The sequence below is a fragment of the Onychostoma macrolepis genome, chromosome 19 (assembly GCF_012432095.1).
Source record: "Onychostoma macrolepis isolate SWU-2019 chromosome 19, ASM1243209v1, whole genome shotgun sequence".
NCBI lineage: Eukaryota > Metazoa > Chordata > Actinopteri > Cypriniformes > Cyprinidae > Onychostoma > Onychostoma macrolepis.
In genome coordinates, this window is record NC_081173.1 from 22,615,659 (window position 1) to 22,635,151 (window position 19,493).

Genomic DNA, 19,493 nt, shown 5'->3' on the forward strand with positions numbered 1-19,493 from the left:
TGTTGGTATATAATTCACCTGATTTATATAATGTTTTAATTGACAGTATTTTCTGATTTATGGAGTGATAAAAAAATTAAAAAAATTAAAAAGAGTTTTCCCAAATCCCCTATGTAAAAACTTACATAACTTCAATATATCAACAAAAAGAAACAAGTATTCTGAACCTATATCCAATGTTCAGATTTCTGTTATTGTATATAAAATGTATGCAAACTTGCACATTCTTAATTAGATCATTTGCATACTTCAACTTAACATTTCAGAAAACTAAAAAACATGTACTGTGCTTTATCAACTGAGAAAGTATGGTGAAATTTGTTATAGTTACACTGTAAAAAGTGACAAGTTGACTTAACTTAAAAAAAATTGAGGAAACCCGTTGCCTTAAAATTATTAAGTAAATAATAATAATAAAAAAAAGTTAAGTGAACTTGGAAATTCACTTTAATTTATTTTTTTTTAATTATCATTTGCTTAAAAATTTGAAGGCAACGGATTTCTCAATTTTATTAAGTTAATTCAACTTATCACTTTTTACAGTGTACATAGTAGTTTTTATGCTATTCAACTGAGGTTCCTTGCCTTAAGAGGCCTCAGAGTACACACCAAATTAGGTATACTTTACATTAAAATTCCTTTTAAAACACATTTGACCTTAAGAAGAAGAAATGTTTATGTAATAGTAAATTTTCCTTTTTTCACAGAACTGCTGATGAAACTCCAGTGTTCCTCTTTTATTTAATTTGTTAAGATGTTAAGTGAATGTCTGACAGCTCCACATAAGGTAAAAGCTTCTGGTTATTTTTGATTTTAAACCAAATATTCAGTAGTCTAAAATTAATTTAATAGTTTCCGTTTCTCAGATTCAGTGTTTCTCTAATGTATGTGTGCGTATGTACACGTTTACATAAAAAATCAGATGATATAATTTTGCAGTTATTTAGTAGCAAATGATAAAATGCCAACAAAGGATATAACATTCAAATCCACATCTGTTTGACTATAAGTGAGCATATATTTTATCCAGATCTCTGCAACATGAGTGGACTAAAAGTCCTGGTCGTCATATTCTGGATATTGAGAGGTGAGAGACTTGCTTTTGATAATCTGCTGGGTTTGAAATATTAGTCATAAATTAATCCATGAACAAAAACTGAATATGTGATATAAAATATGTCTTCTTGTTATTTATGATGATGGCTGGTGATTTAACTTCTGTGATTTATTGCATTGTTAAGTCAAGTAAGCACTTGTATGCTTTGGCATGTGCCGGCCTCCATTATGTATGTATTAAACTAATGTAAAACGTGCCCTGTGTGTGTTTTTATTTATGCAGGTGCTGCCAGTGGGACATGGGAAATTAAAATGCCTAAGAAAATAGATGCAATGAGTGGCTTCTGTGTTCAAATTCCATGTCAGTTTGAGATCCCCAACTCATTCAAAAAGTTCCTAAACAAATCTGTTGAGGTAATTTGGAAAAACACAACCAAAGAGGGGCCAGATGTGCTTAGTTCAAAAAGAACAGGGTTGTCTCTACTAAAAGGAAATGTGATTGGCAACATCTTAAACAAAAATTGCACCACTGTGTTTCACAACTTTCCTGTTGGATTCAGTGACAAATTTTTCTTCAGACTTCAGGGTCCTGAAACTCTCAAGTACACATTTGAGCAAGGAGTAAACATTACAGTCCATGAAGGTTGGAATTCAAAATATACTTTTACATATATTTGACCCTAAACCACAAAACCAGTCACAAGAGTCAATTTTTTGAAATTGAGATTTATACATCATCTGAAAGGTGAATAAATAAGCTTTCCATTGATGTATGGTTCATTAGGATAAGACAATATTTGGCCGGGATAAAACTATTTGAAAATCTGGAATCTGAGGGTGCAAAAAAAATCTAAATATTGAGAAAATCGCCTTTAAAGTCCTTAGCAACGCATATTACTAATCGAAAATTAGGTTTTTATATATTTACAGTAGGAAATGTACAAAATATCTTCATGGAACATGATCTTTACTTAATATCCTAATGATTTTTGCCATTATAAAAAATTGATAATTTTGACCCATGTATTTGTCACGGTGAGACTCACAGGAAGCACGAGGTAGCCACAAATCAACAAAAACAGTCTTTATTTGATGAACCACAGGGAATTGTCCAACATGAAAGCTTGAGCATAAATGTAAAGAAACACAGAGCACGTAACAAGTAGACCAGACGAAGGAGAACTGAACAGGCAGGAACTAATATACACAGCATAATTACAAAACACAGGTGCAGGGGATTAATCAATGAAACTAAACAAGGACTGGAAGGTGACCAATTAAGGAAACACAGGAAGAACTCAGGGCAAAACAAGACCAAAAACGTGACAGTACTGTTGGCTACTGCTACAAATTTACCTGTGCTACTTATGACTTGTTTTGTGGTCCAGGGTCTCACACACACACACACACATATATATATATATATATATGACTCATTCAATACAATGAAAATACTTTGGGGAAAAAATTATTTGATCCACTGCTGATTTTGTATGTTTGCCCACTGACAAAGAAATTTTCAGTCTATAATTTTAATGGTAGGTTTTTTTTGTTTTTTTTTAAAGAGTGAGAGACAGAATAACAACAAAAAAATCCAGAAAAACGCATTTCAAATAAGTTATAAATTGATTTGCATTTTAATGAGTGAAATAAGTATTTGATCCCCTATCAATCAGCAAGATTTCTGGCTCCCAGGTGTCTTTTATACAGGTAAGGAGCTGAGATTAGGAGCAGTCTCTTAAAGGGAGTGCTCCTAATCTCAGTTTGTTACCTGTATAAAAGACACCTGTCCACAGAAGCAATCAATCAATCAGATTCCAAACTCTCCACCATGGCCAAGACCAAAGAGCTGTCCAAGGATGTCAGGGACAAGATTGTAGAGCTACACAAGGCTGGAATGGGCTACAAAACCATCGCCAAGCAGCTTGGTGAGAAGGTGACAACCGTTTAATTATTCGCAAATGGAAGAAACACAATAACTGTCAGTCTCCCTCGGTCTGGGGCTCCATGCAAGATCTCACCTCGTGGAGTTTCAATGATCATGAGAACGGAGAGGAATCAGCCCAGAACTACACGAGAGGATCTTGTCAATGATTTTAAGGCAGCTGGGACCATAGTCACCAAGAAAACAATTGATAACAGCAATTGATAACAGCGACCACAGCTTTTTTTTCACTCATGACTGTATTTGTTTGAGGTGTGTGCGCTGACGCGGAAGCATCTGCGGAAGCGTTCAGCCGTCGTGTTCAGCCTCCTCGTGTGAAGACCGAGGAGTGTAAAGACCTGCGACTTTTTCCTGTGCGACTTCAACCGAGCAACGACACCGAGCTACACACTTAAGTATCTTTTTTTCCTTCCTCACTCTGCTCTCCTATCCTCTTTCCTTCTACCTCTATCATGTGTCTCCAAAACATTCCGGTTCTCTCTCAGCCACGCTCTAACATCACTCGCAGACGGCAACGTAATCCTGCTAACCTACGCCCTATCTCTACATCTTCCACTACACCTCTGGCTTTCTCTGTGGGTCTCTGGAATTGTCAGTCAGCCATCAACAAAGCTGACTTCATTTCTGCCTTTTCTTTAAAATCCACTCTCAGCATCTTGGGCTTGACTGAGACCTGGATTCGTCCAGAAGACTCAGCAACCCCAGCTGCTCTCTCTACTAATTTCTTTCTCTCATACTTTGCGTCAAGTTGGTCGGGGTGGGGGTACTGGCCTGCTCATTTCAAACAATTGGAAATACTCAACCCACTCTACCCTTTGCAATTACAACTCATTTGAATGTCATGCCATTACTGTATAAGCTCCGATAAAACTCCAGATTGTGGTAATCTACCGTCCCCCTGGACAAATTCTAGCCACCTTCCTAGAGGAGCTGGACAGGTTGTTGTCCTCTTTTGTGGAGGATGGCACTCAATGGTGATTTCAACATTCACCTAGACAAGCCTTATGCTACAGACTTCCACTCACTCCTAGCTTCATTTGATCTCAATCGCCTTACCACTACTAGCACGCACAAATCAGGCAACCAACTTGATTTAATTTACACACGCAATTGTACTGCAGATAACATTCTGGTACAACCACTACATATCTCGGACCATTTCTTCATTACATTTACACTACATTTTGCTACCCATGTGCCACCAACCCCTCTACCAGTTACTTTTAGACGAAACCTGCGCTCCCTTTCTCCTTCCCATCTTTCCTCTGTAGTATCCTCCTCTCTTCCCTCATCTACCCATTTCTCATCTCTGGATGTAAACGCAGCTACTGAAACTTTATGCTCTACCTTAACTTCTTGTCTAGACGGCATTTGTCCTCTCTCCTCTAGGTCAGCACGGGCTGCCCCTTCTAACCCCTGGTTATCTGATGTTCTTCGTGAACATTGGACTAAACTCAGAGCGGCAGAGAGAAAATGGCACAAATCAAACAACCCGTTGGACCTGAGTAGGCATCAGTCTCTGCTCTCATCTTTCTCTGCTGATGTCCACACTGCCAAATCCTCACATTTCCACAACAAGATCAACAGCGCTCCAGACGTGCGTAATCTCTTCAGAACATTTAATTCTCTCCTCTGTCCCCCTCCACCACCTCCCACCACTTCTATTACAGCTGATGACTTTGCTACTTTTTTTACAGACAAAACTAGATCGATCAGTGATCAGTTCTCACCTCCACACACACAGGACCCCTAACCAACCGCATCCACTGCTAAACCTCCCATCTTCTCCTTCTGTCCCCTGACGGAGGCTGAAGTATCCAAACTTCTCCTCTCCAACCATCCTACAACATGTCCTCTTGACCCAATCCCCTCACACCTTCTGCAAGCAATCTCTCCCACGCTCTTACCGACACTCACACACATCATCAACACATCCCTCCTCACAGGCATCTTCCCCACTGCGTTCAAGCAGGCTCGGGTAACCCCACTGCTCAAAAACCTAAATTAAACACTTCTCTTATAGAAAACTATAGACCTGTCTCTCTCCTTCCATTCATAGCGAAAACACTTGAACGTGTTGTCTTCAACCAGGTCTCATTGTTTCTTTCACAGAACAACAAACTGGACGCTAAACAGTCAGGTTTCAGGAGTGGCCATTCAACTGAGACTGCGCTACTCTCAGTCACTGAAGCCCTGCGAATTGCAAAAGCCCATTCCAAATCATCAGTCCTCATTCTGCTGGATCTATCTGCCGCGTTTGACACTGTCAATCATCAGATACTCCTCTCCACTCTCTCATCACTGCGCATCGCTGGAATTCCACTTCGCTGGTTTGAATCCTATCTCACTGGTAGGTCTTTCAGGGTGGCCTGGGGAGGGGAGGTATCCAAAGCACATACACTGGTCACTGGGGTTCCTCAGGGATCGGTTCTTGGACCCCTCCTCTTCTCCACATACACTACATCACTGGGTCCCATCATACAGGCACATGGATTCTCCTACCACTGCTATGCTGATGACACACAGCTCTATCTCTCTTTTCAACCAGATGATCCAACGGTAGCTGCAAGGATTTCAGGTTGCCTGGCGGACATCTCGGCATGGATGAAAGAACATCACCTCCAGCTCAACCTGGCAAAGACTGAGCTTCTTGTCTTTCCTGCCGCTCCAACTCTACAGCATGACATCTCGATCCAGTTAGGTTCATCAACAATTACCCCATCAACTTCGGTCAGAAATCTTGGTGTAATCTTTGATGACCAGCTGACCTTCAAAGACCACATTGCAAAGACTGCTCGATCTTGCAGGTTTGCACTACACAACATCAGAAAGATCAGGCCCTTTCTGACGGAGCATGCTGCACAACTTCTTGTCCAGGCCCTTGTCATTTCTAGGCTGGACTACTGCAATGCTCTTCTGGCTGGCCTTCCATCAAACACAGTCAAACCTCTACAAATTATTCAGAATGCGGCGGCACGACTGGTCTTCAAGGAACCCAAAAGAGCCCATGTTACACCTCTCTTTATCTCATTGCATTGGCTACCAATCGCAGCTCGCATCAAGTTCAAGACACTGATGCTTGCTCCTAGAACAACCACAGGCTCAGCACCCGCCTACATGCACTCACTATTAAGAATCTACATCCCCTCCAGAAGTCTGAGATCTGCTAGTGAGCGACGCCTCGTGGTACCATCACAAAGAGGCTCAAAATCACTCTCCAGAACATTCTCGTTCACCATTCCTTGCTGGTGGAATGATCTTCCCACCCATATTCGGAGTACTGGATCCCTGTCAATCTTCAAGCAACAGCTGAAAACTCATCTCTTTCGACACTACTTGACTTCAACCTACACCATAAAAAAAAAAAAAAAAAACTCTTTATCCTCATTTATTCCTTCCCTTGCTAGCTTGTACTTATTTAAACAATGCCTGAGACTTGGTGTTACAAGCACTTCGTTTGTCGGATTGCCTCTTCAAGATGAATCGCTTCATGTGTTCCCCAAATTGTAAGTCGCTTTGGATAAAAGCGTCTGCAAAATGACTAAATGTAAATAACACACTATGCCATGAAGGACTGAAATCCTGCAGCGTCCGCAAGGTCCCCCCTGCTCAAGAAAGCACATGTACAGCCCGACTGAAGTTTGCCAATGATTCAGAGGAGAACTGGGTGAAAGTGTTGTGGTCAGATGAGACCAAAATCCAGCTCTTTTGCATCAACTCAACTCGCCGTGTTTGGAGGAGGAGGAATGCTGCCTATGACCCCAAAAACACCATCCCCACCGTCAAACATGGAGGTGGACACATTATGCTTCGGGGGTGTTTTTCTGCTCAGGGGACAGGACAACACCACATCGAAGGGACGATGGACCGAGTCATGTACCGTCAGGGCCAGGGCATTGAAGCCAGCCAGGGCATTGAAAATGGGTCGTGGATGGGTATTCCAGCATGACAATGACCCAAAACACACGGCCAAGGCAACAAAGGAATGGCTCAAGAAGAAGCACATTAAGGTCCTGGAGTGGCCGCCAGTCTCCAGACCTTAATCCCATAGAACATCTGTGAAGGGAGCTGAAGGTTCGAGTTGCCAAACGTCAGCCTTGAAACCTTAATGACTTGGAGATGATCTGCAAAGAGAAGTGGGACAAAATACCTCCTGAGATGTGTGCAAACCTGGTGGCCAGCTACAAGAAACGTCTGACCTCTGTGATTGCCAACAAGATTTTTGCCACCAAGTACTAATGCTGCCTTCACGTGATATCGGAATTATCGTAAATACAAGTTTCCTAATCGGGAACTGGACATGAACGGCCACTGAAGTCGTATTTACTACTGGGAAATTCGGAAATAATTTTGATACCCGAGTTTCCGAGTTGGGCGGGTCATAAACTTTAAACATGGTGGAAGGACAACCATTGCTGCTGTCAATGCTGTTCTCACAACAACTGCATCCCTTCGTCTTGTCGCTAAAGTAGTGTATTTATAGGCTAGATGCATGCGAATCATATTGTATGTTTTATAAGCAGTGAAATAAGCATGTATTTGACCGAAATTCCAGAATTGTCAGCGAACTGCATGTATAGCGCGGTGAATGTGTATGATTGTCAACCATTGGGATGCTACATTTTATTCTTTCCGACATTAAAGCACTTGAATACGACAAGCTCGTAATCACGACTTCATAAGTGGGAAATTTCCGATAGCACTTGAAGGCAGCATTAGTCATGTTTTGTGAAGTGGTCAAATACTTATTTCACTCATTAAAATGCAAATCAATTTATAACTTTTTGAAATGCATTTTTCTGGATTTTTTTGTTGTTATTCTGTCTCTCACAGTTAAAAAAATAACCTACCATTTAAAATTATAGACTGATCATTCCTTTGTCAGTGGGCAAACATACAAAATAAGCGGGTGATCAAATAATTTTTTTCCCCACTGTATATTTATTTTTATTTTTTGCTGTATGGGTCTGGTGGACACACTAATGTGTTTACTCTCTTCTCAACCATAAGACGTTCCCCCACCTATCTTGAGCACCTATGTTGAGGTTATGGAAGTTCTAGAGGGCACAAGGTTAACACTGGCCTGTTCCACTGTGATCTCATGTCCTTCAATCCAACCTCTGATGCAGTGGAACCCACAGCTAGGAGAACAGCTCACACCAGCCCTACAGGTGAAATGTAACCTAAAACAAATCATGTTTGTAAACTACACAGTTCTGTATCCTGAAATGTAATACAATTCTTGTATTATGTTTCTTAAGATGGATGAATTTGGACAGACACTGTTGGTCTCCTCTCAGACGTTCAATGCGACTCCTCTACACGACCGCCTGAAAGTCTCCTGCTCTCTTTTTTACTCCCAGGACCCCAAAAGACCAGCTGAAACCAGCGTTACCCTTAGAGTGTTGTGTATGTGAAACAGAGAAAAAAGCATTCATTAAGCATAAAATAAATTATTCCTATTAATGAGTGAATGTCCTTTGAGTGCTTTTTCTGTTTGTATAATACCTAATGATAATTTTCAGCATAATTTGAGAATGAACCAAAGAAAATATTTTGTCCCATTATATGAAAGTGTTCAAACTTCTTTTTCAGATGCTCCCAAAAACACCATAGCCCTGGTCAGTCCATCGGGTCCGCTGTCTGAAGGCAGTGTGGTGATGCTGAGCTGTCATAGTGATGCCAACCCTGCAGTCCAGCGCTATGAGTGGTACAAAGACAGTGGATCTGGAAAGCTAGAGTTACAGAATCAAGGACAGACTCTAACAATGATAGCCAGAAGTACCGTTCAGGGTCTGTATGTCTGCAAGGTCTACAACACTCACGGGACTGACCAATCAAGGCCTGTCGCTGTGGACATAAACGGTAAATACCCTTCTGTTAGCAGAAACTTTAAGTTAGTTAATTTTTTGCCGTAGCTCAGGTATTTGCAAGCTAATAAGCTACTATTTTCAAGGTGTAGTAGTGTAGCATGATAAAACTGAGCGATCTGACGTAATTAAATATATTCTCATTTACAATCTTTCTCATTCGAAGCATGGGAAGTCCAATGTTTCATTTAAACTTTTCATGATTCATTTGAGTCCCTGCGATTTCCATCTTTTTTTTTTTTTTGTAGCAATATTTACAAAATATGTTTTCTTCCATTAGCTGCATTTTATTAGTAAGCTCTCATTTTATTACTAAGATTCAATATCAAAAACAAGACACAACATGCCAAACCATAACGTGAGCAATGGAGAATTCCAGTGAGTAGAAATGGGGGGGAAAAAATGATTACTGTGTGTACACTCATGTGTATTCAATTCAAGGGGTAAGAAAATATGCTATTTATTTGCTTACACCCCATGACGTCAAATTAAAAACATTTTTGTTTGCTTGTTTACATGTCTACGAGCTTAATGTATGCTTTCTTTTCATCATCTTGGACCCATAATCACTTAAGTGCAGTGATTTTAATCTATCCTTGACGAATGATGAAGGTGATTCATGGCAGACAGACTCATTGGAAAAATTGGTGGCAGTGTTGATGTGGCTTCATAGGGGGCAGTAACTGGACAAATGGTTAGATCCTGGTGTAAACAAGCAATTAAATCGGAAACTACATCAGAACCACATCAAAATACATTCGTAAGAGTATCAGTGGGCAATTAGGCTTAGTTGATGTGTAAACCTGCTAACCTTCAGAATGTTCATTCTCAGACCATTTGTAACTGCAATGTGTTTTATGTGAACTTGAGTTATGTAGCTCCTTGGGTGTTCTTTTAGTGGTATGCAAGTAAATATCATAATATGTGTCTGTGTGTGTCATAGTGACGTGAAATGAGCTACGGCTTTTTTCTTCTGTTTCTGATTCAGGTTGCTCCATTGCACCGTACATTATATGTGGACTTCTGACGCTTTTCTTAATTCTCATTACTGCAGTGGATTTGGTCAAATACAAAAGGTGGGTTAGATGTTTGACATCCATAACATGATGTTCAGCCTGTTTATTAAGCAAAATTCAGTGTAAGAAGATCAGCTGTATAGTACAGACACTAATTTCCTTTAAACATTCAGTTCAATTCAATTCAGTTTTATTTATAAAGTGCATTTAAAATCAACCGTAGTTGGCCAAAGTGCAAAAAGTTAAGAAAAAATTTAAAGCAAGAAAACATACACGTTACAAATAATTAAAAGCACAAGAAAAAAACATAAGATGCCACATCCTGGTATGGAGATGAGGCTTCTTCATCAGAACAAATTTGGAGAAATTTAGCATTAAATCACTTGCTCACCAATGGATACTCTGTAGTGAATGGGTGCCGTCAGAATGAGAGTCCAAACAACTGATAAAAATCCACACGACTACAGTCCATAAATTAACATCTTGTAAAGTGAAAAGCTACGTGTTTGTAAGAGAGAAATTCATCATCGAGGAGTTTCTTAATGATTGATTTGTTTATTACAACATGCTGTTAGCTGTTTGGACTCTAATTCCGATGGCACCCATTCACTGCAGAGGATCCACTGGTGAGCAAGTAATGTTAAATTCCTCCAAATCTGTTTGGATTAAGAAACAAATTCATCTATATCTTGTATGGCCTGAGGGTAAGTAAATCTTCCCTAATTTTCATTTGAACTTACTTTAAGGAGGTCTGTGATATATCGGAGTAAAGGTGTCCAGTAGCACTGGCAGTAAGCCTTGCTGACACAGGACCTTCTAGAGAGTATTGTGATTTATGTGTTACTTCTAAAAAATAGTTAATCAGAATAAACTATTAATTTTGAACGACCACCGTTAGAGATAGACACTTGTATCCTGATGCTGTAGTTACAGCATTGACCAGCAGGGGCTAATGAGGCTTTCCAAAGCGGTTCGCTTGGCATTTCTCCAGGTTTATTGACCTAGTTAAAAGCATATCTTTTCAATCATACATACATTTTACTTAAAATTCAGATGCCAAAACCACTTAAATGAAAAATCACAAAAATATTGCAGTAAGGTTGAAAATAACTTGTTTTCACTATTTGTTTTGTTTAAAAAAAATTGCATTATAATTATTACTTAATTTATAACAATGTTATATTTTTCTTCTTTTTTTCAGCCTGTTAAAAAGATTTCAAGTAAGTGTGACATCATAAATCACCTGAGATATAAAGAGATAAATAGCATGCCGTAGCACAATCTCTGCTTTCAGGCAAATTCATAGAGCACTTACTAGGGTGTGGAACATTTATCATCTAAATTACATGAAACAAATTCACCGAATGCCAGATATTTGTCATTTTCAAAAACCCTTCAATTGTATTTGTCTTTTGTACTGTTAGGCATCTGAAGGTTTGCATGGGCCCATGACCTACACCACCCTCCACAGGACCAGTGACTCAGTGTATAATGTAATACCGGTCAGTGTTCTCATATACACTTTTACCCTTTTCGTATTATATATTAATTCAATATGCATAAATGAGTTCCTTTCCAAAGGTTTATATTCAAGGTTTTGTTTAACTACACACAGAAAAACAACATGCTTCTATTTGAACTTGCATGTGCATCTTGGCACGCAAGTAAACTTTGAAAGATGCATTGAACACAGTTGTATTTCTTATTTCTCTGGAAAACAGCAGTTCTATTCCATGTAAGTTGTCTTTAGATACTATGAGGCTTTTTTCCATGACATAATTCAATCAACCGTTAAATCAACTGGCTAAGTGGTTATCAATTTCCTGAGACAGGAAGCAGATAGAAATTGTTTCTCAGAAAGCAAGAGTTGTGCAAGCATATTAAACACTGATATGCTGATCATTAGATGTTCTGCTGACATGCTGCATGTGCAAAAGTTTTGCTTTGGAAAGTGTTCTTACAAGATAGAGGGGAGAAATTTGTCCTGATTTCATATAAATTGTGATGACACAAGCTGCTGTATCACAGTTCATTAGAAACAATATTAAAGATGCCAAAATGTCGTCATATTTGTCATATCCTGATGTTGTTTAAATTTTTGCCCTCAAATATATGCTAAAATGTTCTTGCAAGAAAACTAGTTTTCTCATTCAAAAAAATTTTTTTTTCTTTGGTGCATAATTATCTGCATATTGGTGCATTATTGCACTGCATATTATCTATGTATAAGTACTGCCTGCACTGAGTAGAGTGTTTTATAATAAATAACGTGTATATGTATCCTTCTCTTTTCTGCAGTCAAGGGCTAGCAGAAGTGAAGACGACTATGAAAACAGAAACTTTGGTAAACCTCAGCCCAAGTAGGAGTTTTGGCCTAGAAGTAACCTATATACAAAATACTGTGGTGCTCAGGTTAAAGATGCAGGTTCCAATCTGTCCTGAAGCCTGCATGTCTTAAGTTACCCTTTTTTCCCTCACGTCGCTACTTTTTAATGAAATTACAAAAGTCCAAATAATTAATCAAATCAAAATGACAGAACTCGTATCTGAATTGTGAGGTCAGTAAGATTAATACTTTTATTCAGCAAGGGTACATTACATTGATCAAAAGTGACAAAAACATTTATAATGATACAAAAGATTTCTATTTCAAATCAATTGTGTCCTTTAAAAAAAAAAAACTGTTTTCAACGTTAATAATAATAAATGTTACTTGAGCACCAAATCAGCATATTAGAAAATTCAGCTTTTGTCATCACAGGAATAATAATTGATTATTTAATAATATTATATAGTAATAATATTTCACAATATTTTTGTACTGTAATTTTGATCAAAAACATAAAATATCTTACAGACCCCTAAATGTTTTAACAAGAGTATATAATATCCACGCAAGCTTTTCATCTACATGTTAAAAAATATCATGTTAAATCATAGAAATAGAAAAAAATATTATATCCTGGCAGACAGGAAGGGTTGTAACACTTTTCAACACATTTGCCACAATTGCATGCATGCACACGCACACAGTTGCAGACATTGAAAGTGGGTTACAAAATTCCCTGGGTTAGTACATAAGCATCTATCTTCATCTTTCACCACCACAATATTAAGTCCCTTGTGTTTGTGTATCATGTATGCTTGTGTATTTTACGTGGGTTGAAGATTTGTGACGTCTACTCATAAATACTTTGGAAAATAAATGAGATAAAGACTTTTCTTCTCACTCTCACTTTCAGTCACTCTCTCTGTCTGTCTGTCTACAACATTCTTCACATTCCGTTAGTCATTGGCAAGCAGATCAGAGGTGTGACGAAAACGGAAATCACACTCCCCTCCCCTCCCCTGTCAGCTCTTTGTGATGATGTCGGTGTGTTTGTGCATCATGGGAAAGTCACTATTTCACAGACAGTGACTGGCGAATTGCACTTAAGTAAGAGGTCGTCTTTGTATATTTCTGTCTACAAGAAGTAAGATTCAGAATTTGAAATAGATGATTAATATGGCAAACTTTTGACACAAGGCATGGAAGGATGAAGAAGAAATGCATCATGTTCAGAAAAAGGGTGCATTTCATAGCATTAAAATCTTATCCAATTTGCTCTGTACAGCTCTTTGAAATAACATCATAGTTCATCAGAATCAAGCATTCATATAAGCTGTGGTAGCATATAAACACCTGGAAACTATTAACTATAGTGGGCTGGGAGGGTTTCATATTCATACACATAAAAGAAGGAAAATATATAAACTTAAGCTGCTGGCTGGCACCTCTGAATGATGGCTTTTTTATAACACAAACGTCTATTCTTAGAAATGAAAGAAGGAATGGAAGTGTAACACTTTTAGAAGACACAAAACGTCACGCAGCATCGGTTGATTTGAATGGGTCGAGGGTCATGGAACAATAACAATTGTGTTCACGCTACAGGAAAAGTCTTGTGATGATGTCACAGATGACCGGAGCCTGGTTTAGACTCATTGATGATGACAGACGCTTGGATCATGCTCGAAAAATGTGCATGTGAGAGCAGGTCTGTCTCTGTGAGGCCGTAGTGAGACATGCAGTCATAGTAGACTGCTATGACTAAAACTATCCTGTCCGGGCTTGTTGGTCGACATCACTCAAAATATTTGTAGCTGGACATTCTGGTCATTCACTGTTTTTGCAATTTGACTTTGCTCAACTGGAAATAATGTAGCTTTGCCAAACTTAACAGTGGTAGGCCACAAAAGCGATTAGGGTCAGTAAAGGCTGCGAGTTATGAAATCCACCGCCTTGAGATTTATGGGATTTCCCTTCATTCACAGATCTAGGAGTTTTTTGGACTGTAATCTTAACCCTTCCTCCTGGCCCAGCGCCTCAAAAAACATCCTGATGGGAATTTTATGCTTTTTCCTCCCTATAACGTTTCCTTGTTCAAAAGAATAGAATGAAACAAAATACATATATTGTTACAGCCATATGTGTACCAATTGTGTTGCAATTTTAACTACAATGAAGGAACAAATTAATAAGTCATGGAAAAGTTTTATCAATTCATAGTATCTTGTTTATTTTCCCCCACGTAAAGTGTGGGGCTACAGAGAAAGAGAGAGAGAGAAAGAGCATTATTTATTTAATTAAATAAATACATTTCAAATAAAGATATAATCTAAAAATATGATACTTATTTCTATTCATTTTTTTAAAAAGATTCTTGACCACATGATTTTTTATTAAAATATTATAACTCTATCTTCCGCTGAAACAACAGATTTCTGCCTCAATTCAATAAACAAACTTATGGATTCTTATTGATACATAATTACACATTTTATTTTTCAAACACATACATACATACTGTATATAAAGAGTTTAGATGCAAAAGCCTTTAAGTGCCATTTGAAATTTTCTTCTAAAATGAGCATTTTCATAAGGCTCCTGTGTGTAGGTTCAGTAATTTCACTTTAATGGCAATGAATAGGTTCTTTTCATGGCACCAGGATGCACCAACATCTTGGTGCCAGACACCACTGCACACCTTCAGGGGTCTTCATGAAGTCCATGCCTAGGGCTGTTCTGGCAGTAAAAGGGGGACCAACACAATATTAGGAAGGTGGTCATAATGCTATGCCTAACTGGTATATAAAGCACAAGTTGGAAAAACTGAAAGAGACAAAAAGAGTGTCGAGTTCATCAGATGGCATCGGATTCAATGATCAGTTCATTAATAGAGAAAAGGATGTTGTTTCTGCTTGATCATGCATTCCTTTTAGGAATTTAAACACCTCAAAGAATCCACGCACTTGGGCTAAATGTGGCTTGTCTTCTGGTGTAAACGCATCCCATTATGACACAATGAACTGCTGCCTACTGAGCATTAACAATCCACCTCCCCGCCCCAGGGCTATGAAAAGGCTGCTGTGTCAAAAAAAATATGATGCAACTTCCGACGCTGCAGAAGAATAGAAGAATGGTTCGCCTGGACAAAGCATGTGCTTCTAAACGTTCAATGAGGTGCATGACTACAGCAAAAGATTAGAATATCCTGTGGTGAGTAACAAATTATCCCCACTTTTTGGGAAGGGCACTAAGGTGTGTTCTCCATCCATTGATTTTCCACCTGTTGCATCGGAGAAGATGAGATCATCATCATGAGATCAACCAAGTCCATTACAACTCACTTGATTACCCATTATTGGACATTTTCCCACGTGCTATAAATGAATCATGGCTGATCAGTTCTACAATGACGTCAGTTACTCAGTGTCATACAAATAAATAAATAAAGAGATTAAAATATAGTGAAATACTAATAATGGATATTTATACATATAAGTTGTACTGCACTAAACCACGAGTTATCATCCCTCTAAACTCTTCTGTTAACCCCAGAGGAGCGTATTAGTCTATATATCATTAGTATTTCCACTGCCCTCTTTATTTATTTATCTTATTTATGTTGTGTGACGTTAACGGTATGCATCATTGCAAGTGTTTTCAATAACTCACGGCATTGTAAAACTGATCTATACACAGTCATCCATGATTCATTTATAGTGCATGGAAAAATGTCCAATAATGATTAAAAATGTTAGAATGTTAAGACTAGACGCTATAGCAACAGTTACTCGAGCGCAAGCCTCATACTCACGTGTTTGGGCGGTCAAGGAAACACCACACACTGTATAAACGGTTGTTTCAGCCTTTGAGCGGAAAACGCATTCATTGGAGTGTTCTTTGTAGCCCGAAAATCCCATTCAGGAGCAATGAAAATCCCAAATGTGCAATACCAGAGCCGTTATGTGAACAGGCGTGCTGTGTCTGATTGGTGACACACTGACACTGCAAATAGCCTATATGCAAATAAAACAACCTCAGTTTATGAATATTCAAGATTAATTGTTAACTGTGACTGAGTAGGAAACATGAAGCAATATAACCCTGGATTTAGAATGACCCCAGGTTCAAGTTTGAAACACCTAGTGTGCTTAATCCATCACTGCAGTGCATACTAAGAATACTACACCACAAGATTCTAGGCTACTCTCACCACTTCCTGAAGAAGTACAGGATATGACCCCTAACAGTCATTTCTCTTATCAACATGTCTCTCTTTGCCTTGCAGTCCTGGGCCAAACAAAAAAGGAAGACATAAGAATGAGTGGGTGATGGAAAAAATTAAAGAGGGATGGGGAAGGAATGTATGTATGTGCATTCAGGCATGAGGACACTTGTGCATGCTGGATGTCTGTGTGGAAATAACAGTTTGATGTGTCAGAGGAGGCCAAGCGAATGAATGTGGGGAAAACGCTCAGTGGGTAGACGTGGGTTGGGGGGCTTCAGATATTCTAGATTAACGTGTGAGTGTATTATGACTAATTACACCTAATTTGTCTTTAAAAAAAAAAAAGAAATAAAAGTAGCGTCTCATCTCAGTCCATCATCTCTGAGGCATTTCCCTATGGCAAACTGTAATCTGATACGACTGTAGTCTCATACATATATATTGCATATACATAAAAAATAACCTGCCTAATCTTGCAAACAAAGTTGTAAGTATCAGATTTGGAGATGAAGAAAAGACATCGTCTCTTGGATATACAGTAGAGTCTTCTACATAAATTACCAGAGATGCTTAACATAAGGTTGTTTATGAGGCACAAAGACCACCCTAAAATAGAAACCCAAAATTAGGAACATAAGGGTCTTTAGGCATCAAGTTAGTAACGGAAATAGCAAAAACTGTTGAGTTCTTCAGAAAAAAGATATGTTTAGTGAGAGGGGGTGTGTAGGATTACTTTTTTTTCCTGAATGTGAATGACTCAGAGTTGTGTGTCATGGCCCATACTATAAAGGAGAACCCTTTCACTAGTCCAAATGTTAGTAGAGTGATAACACAGGTTTGTACACTGTGTTTACTACTTGTGTTTTTGGGATTACCATGAAATGTAAGTACTTTTATCATTCTTTACATCAGCACAGGCAAGGGAATTTGTTTTAGTGAGGGCAAACATGGAAATTGTAGAGGGTGGGTCTACAGTGTGGGTGTTTTTGCTGTCTATGAATTTAGTTTGAAAAGGCTTTTCAGAATAGAAACCAAAATAACCACTAAATCTAGTAAAGCAGTCTGGCTTGCTAACCTCAAGCTAATTCAGTTGATGTTAGTGATGGGTATTGTGTCATTTTTATGACAAAAATTTAAAAATGTAAAGCACTGTGTTCAAATTTTTTAAGGAAATGCTTTAAGTTATATTTGTTTATTATCATTATAAAAGTCACGGTTGTAACCACTGTTACACTTAACATTCAGATTAGATTTTTCAATACTTAAATTACAAGTTTTTGGTTCTCCAAATCGTGACTATGTGCTTGATAACAGGTCACATTAAGGTCAAGGGTGAAAATCACCACCTTAAATGTAACTTCAAATTATTCAAAACTAAAAGTGAAAAACTGAAAAAAAAAAAATATTCTAAATCTGATTTCAGCTATACTCTATAATATTACATAGATAATACTAAAATAATACTGATTCGAGGTTAAGATTTTAGGGTTTCATAAAGCTGCTGCAGGGTTGAGTAACCTCAGTCTGTAAACATGCTTACATTGATTTTGCATGATAACTTACAGTTTGAAAATATGCACACATATTGACTCGGCGCATCAGTAATGAGTTCATTTCAACAATATTAAAGCAGTGCTTTTTCAAAATTGTGTTGACAGAAGCAAAAAGATGCTATCAGTGTAAAAACCTTTTTCCACAAGTGCAAACAGAGGATGTCTGCAAGTGAGTCAACAGCTGGTCGCAAGGCTAATTGAGTCAATGTGATCTTTGCATGCATACAACAGTTTTGATGGGGATCGCCACCGTGCCATCAAATCTGTAGGGGTTGCACGCAACGATTATCGGTGACCTGAACAATTTCTCCATTTACAAAGGTTTAAAAGGATGCTAATTGCGTAAATAGCCATTCATTTCCTTGTAATGCTTATCAAAGGGTTAAATCACACAGTTATCACATATCTGCTGCATGTATTTGAAGGCCTACGACCTTCACACAGACTTTGGTCATGGCTCATTTGAGTTTGCTGTGGTTAAAGACTGGCACAAACATCAAATGGGCCAATTATTAGTGGGTGAAAGAAAGAACTGCTTTAGGCCTAATATATTCATTTTCACTGTTATGGTCATGAAATGTATTAAATGCTCCTCAAAAAATGTGTGTAAATGTGTATATATTCTTACTATGCGTTTTAATCCGATAAATAAATAAAAATGTTAGGATATTTAAATAGACGAGTAGAGGAATATGCATGTCTCATTCAGTAATATGTGAAATCAGGGATACAGATTTTCTGAAAGAACTCTGAACTGGAAATTCCTGGATTTTGCAATCCTTTGCTTTCATTTCCACCGGTTTTACCAGTTTGGTGAGATTGTATGATCTTGTCTCTTGAGCTCAGGCTAAACAAGTGTGCATCAAAACTTAGGCATGCCACCATACAAAACAAACACTACATCCGGAAAAAAATGCTGACTCACATCCTTTCATCCAAAAAAGCACCTCTCTCAATTTTGCGCATTCGGTGTGAAACTGATCACAACAAAACCAGCAACTGTTGTAACTGTTAAAAATGTGTGTCCTAAATGTCTTGGAAATTCCTGTGGGACGAAATCCTTCGGTAAATTATCCCATCCAGTGTAACCATTACAAACCAAGAGGAAGATCTCTCTGTGCAAATCTCTCTGCGTAGATACAAGTTTTTAATAGAGTAAAACAGCTGTTTGGCTCACACACACTGAAACACTTGTGACTCAGAGCAGCTGTTCCAATGACATTAATAAGAAATCCTACTTGTTTTTATGCTGACAGTGTCACCTGACTCCACCGTTCCCCTCATCGTCTTGATGTCTTGCGTTGAGCTCTTCACCTTCATCACAGCCCGTCCTGCTAATATACCGCAAGGAAAAAAGGGTCTGCAGATGCTGTATCAACATATGCAGATGCTGCTGAAAATAGTATCTCAAGAAAGGCATGGGGTAAGTACCAGTAAATGGTTTTCTAATTCATTTTAGGAGTAAATGTCCCATACAGAATAACACATATTTACATTTA

General features: G+C 38.3%; 1 protein-coding gene and 1 pseudogene across 2 annotated transcripts; both read left to right on the forward strand.

Annotated features, from left to right (window-relative positions):
* The first annotated feature begins 761 nt into the window (after positions 1–761).
* si:ch211-171h4.5 (sialoadhesin) lies at positions 762–19,388 on the forward strand. Of its 2 annotated transcripts, none has more exons than XM_058754656.1 (10): positions 762–787; positions 1,031–1,087; positions 1,340–1,699; positions 8,012–8,172; positions 8,263–8,410; positions 8,597–8,866; positions 9,860–9,947; positions 11,089–11,107; positions 11,312–11,389; positions 19,251–19,388. In XM_058754656.1, exons 2-10 carry the CDS (start codon positions 1,042–1,044, stop codon positions 19,284–19,286), a joined length of 1,206 nt encoding a protein of 401 aa, XP_058610639.1. In that variant the 5' UTR covers positions 762–787; positions 1,031–1,041; the 3' UTR covers positions 19,287–19,388. The 2 variants fall into 2 exon arrangements, with proteins under 2 accessions (XP_058610639.1, XP_058610637.1); XM_058754654.1 differs by lacking the exon at positions 19,251–19,388 and adding an exon at positions 12,186–13,110.
* Positions 2,666–7,198, forward strand: LOC131526376 (uncharacterized; annotated as a pseudogene).
* Positions 19,389–19,493: the final 105 nt, after the last annotated feature.